The sequence below is a fragment of the Pteropus alecto genome, unplaced genomic scaffold (assembly GCF_000325575.1).
Source record: "Pteropus alecto unplaced genomic scaffold, ASM32557v1 scaffold22, whole genome shotgun sequence".
Taxonomy (NCBI): domain Eukaryota; kingdom Metazoa; phylum Chordata; class Mammalia; order Chiroptera; family Pteropodidae; genus Pteropus; species Pteropus alecto.
The window spans coordinates 11,245,996-11,256,997 of record NW_006434839.1 but is presented as its reverse complement, the minus strand read 5'-3'; the positions used below and the strand labels follow the sequence as shown (position 1 = coordinate 11,256,997).

At 38.3% G+C, this 11,002-nt stretch overlaps 1 protein-coding gene across 1 annotated transcript in view; it reads right to left on the bottom strand.

Moving 5' to 3' along the window:
• The window catches only part of GRM8 (glutamate metabotropic receptor 8), a 676,955-nt gene extending 666,266 nt beyond the window's left edge, over positions 1-10,689 (bottom strand). The window contains exon 1 of the mRNA XM_006910553.1: positions 10,180-10,689. Within this exon, the coding sequence (XP_006910615.1) occupies positions 10,180-10,689 (510 nt within the window). The remainder of the gene's footprint in view (positions 1-10,179) is intronic.
• Positions 10,690-11,002: the final 313 nt, after the last annotated feature.

Below are 11,002 nucleotides of genomic sequence, written 5' to 3'. Positions count from 1 at the left end.
TGAAGTCCTATTACATTTGAGTATAATATCCATTTCTGATTAAAATAAACATTTATCGGGGCTTAATTGATATGTGTTTGACTGATTTACTCTCATTATAAACAGGCGGAGCAAGATAGGTCATAGTGTGAGTCAAAATTAAATATATTTAGTTCCACTATTTTTCTGGTTGTCCAAAAATGAATGTGACTTCTAGAGAAAGTACCTCTGAATTCTTTTAGTGCTTACATTTCTGATATCTGTATCAGAGAGTGATAGATATTAGTGTTATGTAGTCTGACCCTGGGAGAAAGAAAAATTATTCCTACAATATGAGGCTAGTATTCTTTGTCCAGAATGGGCCTGTGTTTCTGTCTATGTTAGATCATTGAACCAAATACAGCAGAGAAATGGAATTCTAACCCAAAAGACAGACTTGAAGGCTGCTATCCAGGCTTGGGATTAGTTAGCTGCTTATCCTCAACAACAACAATCTCTTATATACCAAACCAGAAATTCTGGAAAATATTTCAAAGGAGCCAGAATTTATTATTTTGTTTTCCAAAACTGAATCCAAATGGCACTTTTATTCGGGTACTGGAACAACATTTAAATTTAGTACAGCTTATCTTTGGGTCATCCAATCTTTCCTGTGGTTTCTGCTCATTATATAAAACTGACTCTTACCATCTAACACATAGACTTGAAAGAAGAGTAGTTCACAACTTCCTTAGTTCAGTTGGCCAGAGCATGGGGTTGGTGAGGTCCCAGTCTCGTATTTGAGCTTCAGGCAAACAAGATAACTTTGCTCTGTGCCAGAGCCTATTTGGACCTATCAGTTGTGCTATTTCCAGGTCAATGACTACACCCTTATTGGTAACTTACCATTGTTCTCTAAATAAGGCAAGTCAGTATGAATGGTTGAGAAACCGCAGGAGAAGTATAACTCAAAACGAACATCTTTCTGATGGTGGATATCAATGTCTTCCTCCATATTCTCATCATAGCAGACATTTATGGTACTATGTGCCAAGGATCTTGTTTAGGACGCTGTAAACTTTATCCTATTTATATTATGTTACACCATATGAAGGAGGTACTGTTATTATCTACTCTTTACAGATAAGAAAGCTAAGATTTAGAAAGATAAACTAGCTTGATTAAAGTAATATAGCTAATAAGCATTACATCAGAATTTGAAGGCAATCTGACTACAGAGCCTGACCTATTTTGTATAATTCATATGAATCTGTTTTACTCAAGAGTATCAGCACCACTGGATAAGTACATTATAATAATCTACAATTTGAATAAACAGCATCTGATGATAAATATCTATAAGCCACAAATATCTATACAAATCTGCATAACTATGATATGCCATTTATTCTATAAACAATATAAATAAAAACATTCTCAAAGCTAATAATTCACTTGGAGAACTCAAATATATAGAATTGTCACAATATAAGTACTTAGATTTAAAGTGTAAGAAATAGTACAAGCACTAATCAAAGCTAGAGTTCACACTCTACATCCACATGAAAGGAAGTAAGGGTGAGATGCTGGAGCAAGAATATGTCACCATCCTCCCATCCCAAGGGAGCCCAGTGTGGCACTGTCGGGGACACACAAACAGACTTCTCTGAGGCTGGGACTTGCCAGTAGATTTCGGGCTATATTATACCAAGGAACTGGCCTCCCCAAGTGCAGAGGGAACCTGGGAGAGTCTTGGAAGGAGACTAATGGCCAACACTGAGAACACATGCCTATTAGCTTGCTGGGCCTAATGGAGTAAAGCAGCAGAGACTGGCCTCCTTCTGGAAGCAGATAAAGGTGGCTTTGGATAATGCTATACCAGGACCCCTTCCCACCCCACCCCGCTAGTGCTCATTATGTATCTAAAATACATAAAGATTACATGTATATTTTTATGCTATTAAGAGTGCTTAGAGATAGGGAAAGTCCCTAATTACAGCTAAACGAGATGTTCTATCAATTAAATGGGTAAATAGACCCTTTTTCCCCACTGTGGGGAAAGAAGGGCCTCTTGTGACCCTCTATTGATTAAGACAGCTGTAGAATGTTATTTGCAATTTCATTGCATAATGGAAATCAGGAGGTAGCTGTCATGGTTTCTGAAGACAAATTGCTGGTAGCTGAGACAAATCATAGCCTCTTTCATCTCTTACTGTTCTCAATTCCCAGTTAATGTGTATCTTACAGTCTGAGTTTCTTAAATCAGTCTGCTGTACTGTCACAGGTAGTAAAAATGAGTAAAAGTGGTAATCTGAGTGACCCTACTTTAGAAATTGTATTCAAGTAGCCATTACACTGACCATTACTCCTGAGCTATGCATTATTTAATAAGAAACACAACTTCCAAAAGGGCACACAATTAAAAATAGATCCATGCAGCAGCTGCTGTGATTATGACCAATACAAACAGAAATCCAACCAGGCATGAGTCAAAAGAGAAAAGGCTGCCGCCAGACAGAACAGTGTTCAACCTCATTTTTGTTTTGTGTCCTTTGACTTGCTAAATCGGCCGGCAACCGATTTATGTGGAGCGGTGTTTCTCAAAGTGTGGTCTGCAAAACAGCAGTGTCAGCATTACCTGGGAACTGTTAGAAATGCAAAGTCTCAGACCCCAACCCAGACCTATTGACTCAGAAACTCTGAAGGTGGGCTTGGCAATCTGTGTTTCAGCAAGCCCTCTGGGTGATTCTGATGCATGCTGAAGTTTGAGAACTACTGGCTGGGAGCCAGGGGGCATTTTTGGAAGGTAAGTCTTCCTAGGATTGTTCAACCTTTGTTTGCAAAAAGCTATCTTCAGAAGACCCTGGGAAGAAACCTGCCCCGAAACCAAATAAAACCACTTTAATCTTTAGTGCAAATAAGTAGAAAGAAGAGCATAGGGCTTTCCTTATACAAATCTATTTATTTCTTCACTATGTATTCCATGATTTGCTCTAGAAAGGTTTACAGACAACTTCTTAAACAAAATGTATACAGCATTCAGTCACAAGCCATTCTCTTAGAAAGAGTCCTCACTACTTTCAAAGCAATTGCTTTCATTATTTAAAATACCCAAAAGATAGACATTAATCACTAAGTAAGCTCTTGAGATGTTTCCAGTATTCAGTAAGGTTTCAGACCTTTCGAGGCTAGAGAAAAGAATAGCAAGAAAGACTCAATTTCATTTAACCAAGTGAAAAATCTGCTCCACCAAACAGGAGTCACAAAGCTCCTTCACCAGTCTGAGAATATGATCACTACACTGATTCTGTTACTACATGCCATGAAGAGCCATGGCCTGTGATGTGTGCCTGTGTGGTATGAGCCTGCCTTGTAGCAAGATGTTTTGGGTAATCCATTAATTCGACTCCTTTACTGGTCCAAGAAAAGGCTGTGTGATACCAAATTTTACTCTAGAGCTAATTGAGCTTGGATGAGCCTCTAGCATTGTTTCGATTTTTTTTCAGATGATAAATGATCTTAAGAAATGAAAGGGAAGTAACCAATCAGTAAGAGATTTATTAAATAAATTAGGTCTATTCATATAATTAAAAATCAAGCAGCTGTTTAAACAAAAGTTTAATAGTTCTCAATCCTGGACAAATATCAGCATTACCTAGTGATGATTTAAAACATACCAATGCCAGGGCTCCAACCCAATTTTGTCGGATAGGGTTTGGGCATCCATATTTTTTTAAAAGCCATCCAGGTGAAGCTAACATGCAGCCAGTGTTGAGAATTACTGACGTAGATCTATATTAACCAATGTGGAAATTTCTCCCAGATATAATATTACATGAAAAAGCAAGTCATAAGATACACATCTATTAATAAAATTCTGTTTGTGTGCATGTGATTTTATTAATAGATATATGTGTTTGGATGTGATTTCTTTTCACTTTATACTATTTACTTATTCATTGCTTAAACTTTTCAAAATGAAAATGTGTCTTTTACTTACTTAATTTTTAATTTTAAAAATCTGTTTAGAGAAAATGTGAATTGGTAAAAAAAAAAAATGAGAAAACGCGTGAAAATAGAAACTCTAAAAATATACCATGTCTCCCTTTTTCTCTCCCTCTCCCTCCTTCTGTTCCTTTTTCTCAAAGAGCATAACAGTAAAATACACAAAATTCTATTCCTGTCTTATCTACTTAACATCTATTATTTTCAATATTTGAGATTGGGGTGAGGGAAGGAGTATGAAGAGGACCGATAGATATGATTCATTCATTCATTCATTCACTCACTTAGCAAATATTTATTGGGTTCCCAAACAGGTCCATACTAAGTGCTGGAAATAAAACAGCAAACAAGATACACACGCCCTCACAGATATCATGGACATCATCCTGCCCTCAAGGTGTTTTGTTACACTAACAAGAAACTTAATCTGCCAAGAGAAGTGAGAAAAAGTTTCCCAAAGTATAGGTGGACCTTAATCCTGGAAGTAGTAGAGTTTTAAGAAGCCATAAGAGTTTTAAGAAGGGGTGTGACATTATCAAATCGGTAAGATGATGACAGATGATACACAGGTAGATAGATGATAGATAGATAGATAGATAGATAGATAGATAGATAGATAGACAGACAGACAGACAGACAGAAAATGACTGAGTTTAAGTGCCAATGACCATGGACAGTACCCATTTCTCCCACTATAATAGAGAATATGCATCATCTCTCATCTGAGATGAGTAGGCTTTTTACAAAGTTAAATTAAAATCTGCTACAGTAGCAAAGAATGGACTGAATCTATCTTTCAATTTTCCATTATCTACTTACCATCAAATAAGATGTAACATCAACTGTTACCTCTTGCTGACTTTATTGACTGGGCTCATTTATCTGTTCATCTAACTACATGAGCCTGAAAATGGCAGATTTACCTTTTCAGATTTTACAGTTAATAAAGCCCATTGTATGCAATAAATAACTCGCAAAATGCTTGGCTTTGTGAAAGTGGTTGCTACAATTAGTAGAGTCTCTTAGAAGAAAATTTATCTTCGTAAACATAGCTAGCTAAGCAAAGACTTCCACAGTACTTCATTTACTTAACATGAAGGTCAATTTTGGCCACTTATAGCCAGGACACTTCCACATGGAAAAAAATTACCTAGCCCACCCCCACAGATGGATTTCTATTTAAACATCTCATTAAATTGCTTTGGGAAGTATATACCACAGACTATCTAACCCCTTTCTTTCAAGAGTAGAAAATTAACTCTCGAGGTAAAGTTAACTGGAAAGACATGAGAAAAATTATATCTGACACTGTCCTTTTATAACCCTAATGCATCTATGTGGACATTAAAAGTGCATTACCTCCAAGCATTAATGTGCTATTTTTAACTTGAAATGTTCAATCTTTGCTCAAAGTAAGACATTTGATTAGTGTTTTGAAGAACATATTTGCTCTAATTTAAAGATGAGAGATGAAAATGTTCTAGAAAAGGGGAAAAAAAATCTGAGCTCTTTATAAAACATAAGCAAATTCCTTGAAACTGCTTTTTAAAATATTTAAATTATGGGCTTCCAGTCAACATTTCCATTCTTTTTTAATTCTTTTCAAGCTACATAATCTCTAATTTCTTCACAGAGTTGGCACTGTTACCTTTATGTAGGATGGAGCAGTTAACGGTTTGCTGTTCTGCAGTTATATGTCACATTATCCTAATTGATGCTACTATTATCCAAAACCATTAACTTGCTATAGGGATTAAACAATCGCCTAGGTGACCACTCTGCCCCCATGTCAACCCACACACGAAGAGCATATGTGTGTTTTAAGACACAACAGTGCTTCTAAAAAGTTCAGATGATTAGTCTTATTCTATAACTCTCAAACCTGTTTTTACTCCCAACACACCTAAGAAATATGAGACACTTCAGTTAGTAAAAAAAGGTTACTAAAGGAGCAGGTTGGGAGGCAGGTACTCATTCACTGAGTCCTGTCATTTAAAAAGCCTCTTAGGTAGTTTTTGATAAGCCAACACACCCCTGGGGCATGAGAAGAGCATTCAGTGTCCTATGAGCCCAGACCAGAGAGTAGTTTCTGCCCCCAGGTGGTGTCTGGCTCCAGGCCCCTGTCCAACTCTCCTCTGAAGTTAAAGGGGCTGATTTTTTCATTTGCCTGTGAGCTTTGATGGGAAGGAAAACAAAGATAGGACAGCACCCCTCCTTGCTAGAGATGAGCAGGGCCAGCTGTACTCCTGGGCAGGGCAGGCGGCCCCCAATGCCAATGCAGTCTCTGGGTGGCTAAATGTACCTCCCATTGATGCCTAAATCCCCTTTACAAAGATGAATCATTTCATTCTACAATTAGGATCCCGTGGAAAATAGAATCCTCCTTCGACTTAAACACAGACATACTATATACAGATGACTGATAACATAACTCCTTTCTCGAAACAAGGATTCAATTAGAAGAACAGAGAGGGATACAAGGACAGGCAAGGCTGCCATAGGAGGGACAAGACTGAAGGGCGAGGAAGATGTGGAGTCCTGGGAGACTTGGTCTCCTTCACAACTTAGCCCAGGCTGATACGACATGGCATTACCAGGATTATCCAGAAAAAAAAAAAAAAGAGAAAGAGAGAATGAGAAATTTGAAAATTACTTCTAATTTTAGCCCAAATATTTTCTATATACTGTTAAACAGGTCCCAGCTATATTCTAAAACCCCCACTAATGTTTACTGTTGAGCAGGACAGTAAGTTCATTATTAATCAAGACCGTGCTTACATTCCTTATGGTCAAGGTTAATATTTTGTGCGTTTTCAAATCAAAATGCTCTACCTTCTTTAATTCCATTAATCCAGAAGTAAGTAGCAATATATTTATATCCATCATCTTTTTTATATTCTATGAGTCTTATGCTGTCCTGGAAGGGCCCAAGCTCCATAAAACTGTCCTGAATGTCACCTTTATTCAAGTCATAACATTTGGTTTAATCAAGTTATTATTTTTCAAAATGGAACTGTAAGCCTATCCCCAATGCATTAATGTTCTAATTATTCCTTTGATAACTATTCTAATATTTCATATCTGTCCTAGCACGTGTTTAAATAGGATATATTCATATATAAAGTGAAATATTTTCTATTCCAAGAGTGACCATAATCATTTCATAATTAATATCATTCTGAAGTGCTGGCTGGAGGTCTCATATAAATCATCAAGGTAAATTAAAGTAGCACAACAATAAGCTGTAATTACCAAATTCACATTCATGTGGGCCAGGTTCAGGAGGGAGATGGGCTGAGCACCTATATTCTATCACTTACTTATGAAAGACACAAATTTTTCGAGCCCCAGTAACTTGGTTAATAAATATATTTTCTTCCTTTTATTAAATGCTCACTCCATACCAGGGTACTGATCTTAGTTATGACATCTACTATAACCAACACCCCCTCCTGGCTAACTGACACCCACTCCTTGTGCTTTGGTCAAGGTGGCAAGAACAGCCCCTGTATGTGCTGACTACTTTCTCAGGAGTTGGCCTGGAGCATTGGACTCTGCCCAAAGAGTCGATAGTAATTCTCCCACCTGGTTAGATAAGGTGTCGCCAGAATTACCCAAGAGAGTAAGGACAGAATTGGCCAGTCAATGAGGGAAGAACAGACAGAAAGAAGCTAAGTTCAAACTGCATAAAAATAAAACCCACCCTCCAGGTAGCCCACAGAGGTTTCCAGGTTCCTTTTGTCAGTCCAAGGAGGCAAAGGACATGGCCAGGTCCTGGTGGAACTCTTCACCTACATTTTCTCATTAAATCCATCCAACAACCTAACACAATGTTAATATCCCCATTTTACACAGAAGCTGCTTCTGTGGCTAAATTAATGTAAACAAGCTTTGCAAATCTCTGCTTTGGGCACCAGACTACAGGAAGGAGACGGGATTCAGAACAATTATGGTGGGATTGATGGGAAGCAGAATTAGTGTATAGGGGAGGATAATAAAAGGAAGGGAGAAGATCCTTGTGAAAGTTTTCTTCTTCTCTAAAAGCGGGTATTGTTGGGCCATAGTCGCTGAGTTAATAACAGAAAAAAGATGCTTTGGAGAAGGCAGGGAGGCAGATCAAGTTGAGGAGAGGAGAGAAGAGGGGAGGGCAAGGGAGGGAAGGAGAGGAGAGGAGAATAAATTGAGAAAGTGGCTGGAGCTGGACGTCACCCTGAGAAGAAAATGTCATGTGGCTCAGAATCGGGACTGCTGGGAGAAATTCTAGATCCCAGGATGTGGGGTAAACCTAAAGAATCCTGGTTATGCATCTTGCCTCCAAGCCCAACTCAGGTCAGCTAGCATAAGAAAAATTATTAACAACTTTCACTTGAAAGTTTCCCTTAAAAGATTCCAGAGATGGAAAAATTAGAGCACCCTTGGCTGCCTCTTTTCTAATATAAATTTATTTATTTATTTCAATTAGTTTCAAGTATACACTACATTGGTTAGACATCTATATAGTTCATAAAACGATCCCTCCAATTGCTCTCTCCCTCCCCTGACCCTCCACCTAGCCAACGTATTAATGCTAACTGCATTCCCTCTGCCATGCTCCCCATTCCCATGACCAACTACTAATTTGTACTTCTTTAACCCTTCACCCCATTCTCCCAGGCCCCTAAACTCCCCTCTCCTCTGTCCGTCACCAAATTCTCCACTATATTTGTGAGTCTGTTTTTGATTGTTTGTTCTTTTTGTTCCTTAGATTCTGCATATAAGTGAAATCATATGGTATTTATCTTTCTCTGTCTGACTTATTTCACTCATTGGCTGCCTCTTTTAATCTGTGTCCTTCTCACTGCTCTGAGGGTCTTTCAAATGTCCTGCTCAAATATCTCTGGAATTCCCTGAAGCCTGTTTTTGCCTCTTTGGTACTCCTTAGACACAGAGAGCTTCTTCTGCTCAGCAGCATCCTCATTTGAGAAAATTTCATCAGTCTGAAAATAGTCATTAAGCTCTTAGCATTCTCTCTTGTAAACTAAAAGAATTAATACAGAAGCTGGACAGCCACTTGGGTGGATGATACAGAGAGGATTCCAGCATATGAAGTGAACCAGTCTAGATGGTCCCCCAAGATATCTTCCAAACCACAAAGCCTTTGATATAATTCCTCTCCTTTTTTGAGAAGTTTTCTATTACTTTGTTTTTGTCACTAGATCTGTCACCTGTCCAATTTCTCCATATTCTTTTAATATTTCTAAATCTAATATTCATAGAAACATTTTCTCATAATGCAAAACAAAGCCTCATTAATTCAGAACAAGTTGAAAAAGTCAGGTCCCACTGATTAAGAAATCAGAGTGAAAAGTATTTTGAATTTTAAAAATTACATCATTGCAAAAGACTACATATGGATATTAAAAAAAATAAAATGAGAAAGTTAATGAGAGATGATGAGTTAATGATAACTATTTTATGGCACTTTATACTTTCAAAGTGTTGTTACATATATTATTGTATTTTGCCAATTTTACTCAATATGTAAATGCGATTTACAGGTAATGGATCATCTAAGTGGAAATATAAATCAAAAAGTCTTGAATTATCCTGCTAAATTTAAACTTTTAACTCAATAAGAATTATATGTAATTATTCCAAGCCTGCATCAGAGCAGTCTGAATTAATGAGGTTCTGCTCTATTGTAGCTATAATAAACCTGACAATGTTATGGCCATCTTACATCCCAGAGTGTCACTCCCATCTACAGATGAGTAATAAATACCGTTTCTTTACACAGGAACTTCTGTCATAACAGAGCATCCTACTTTAAAGAAGTTTCACCAAGTAAATCATCTTATACCTCAAATACCATAGAAACGTTTTATATGATAAATGTGCTAAGAGTTCATTATACTCCCTAAAAATATTCATTTGCTTTAAAAGAAGCCTCATCAAAGAGGATAGTCTAAGATGTTGAGGACTCAACATGTCACAGAAATTATCACCATTCTATATGTTCAGGAAAAAAGTCACAATTAATCCAATTAATTGTAAATAATGGAACTATATTAACAATGTAGAAACCCAGACACAGAATCCTCTGTTTGAGAACCCTGGAGACCCTGAGAGGGCCTATGGGCACTGTCACCATCTTCTCTTTCTTCCTAAACCTGCAGTTGGAGTCAGAACAATTTACCATCCTTTCACAACGGTCCGAAAGACAACGCCATTACCTACCTTAAATAGTCTTAAAATGTTAGCAACCATGATGGACACGGAGCTTGCTGCAGCACCTATGACTCCAGAAATCTTGTCAGGCTTAGTGAAAATGGGTGGATCCCCATTAGCACACTTCACATCGGAAGCATCTTTCTCTATCAATGCCTGCACGAATGTTAGCGACTGCTCCAGAGCATAGGTGTCCCTGGAGCACGTGTCGAGGATCCGGACACCCAGAGTGATATTGGAGAGGAGATCAGGGTCCTTATTAATCTGGTCGATTGCATAAAGCATGGCCTCCAGTCTGTGGATCCCCTTTTCCTTCTTCAGCTCCCCACAAGGCACCCCTCTCTCTCCCTTTGCATGGACAGGGAAGAGACCGCCCAAAATGATGTCCCCATCCACTCGTATAGAATGGGCATACTCCTGGCTGTGAGTTCTTTGCATCATTGTGAGGATCCAGTAGAACTTGGCCGTCAGGAGGAAGAAACAAGGACAAGAGGCTGATCGCTTTCCTTCGCATACCATTTTCTCCACAGGTGGTGTTGCAATCCAAGATCCAAAGTTTATTCTTGCCACAGAATAAGAAGGACCATCCGAGGCTGCACCTTCTGGAGGCTACCATCGGGGCCCACGGGGAAAAGGCTCTGTGGGTTTCAGCAAGTTTTCTCAACTTGAATGACACAGTGAATTCCCATCAGACCCCTAAGGTTCAATTTTCTTTCCATCTAAAGTCAACTTGCCTGGAATGGTGCAAAAATTAGAATAACAGCTGAGGTTCTGATGTTGGGAGGAGGTCAACAATTCACATCCTTGAAGTCAGCCCTGCAGCAGAATTATT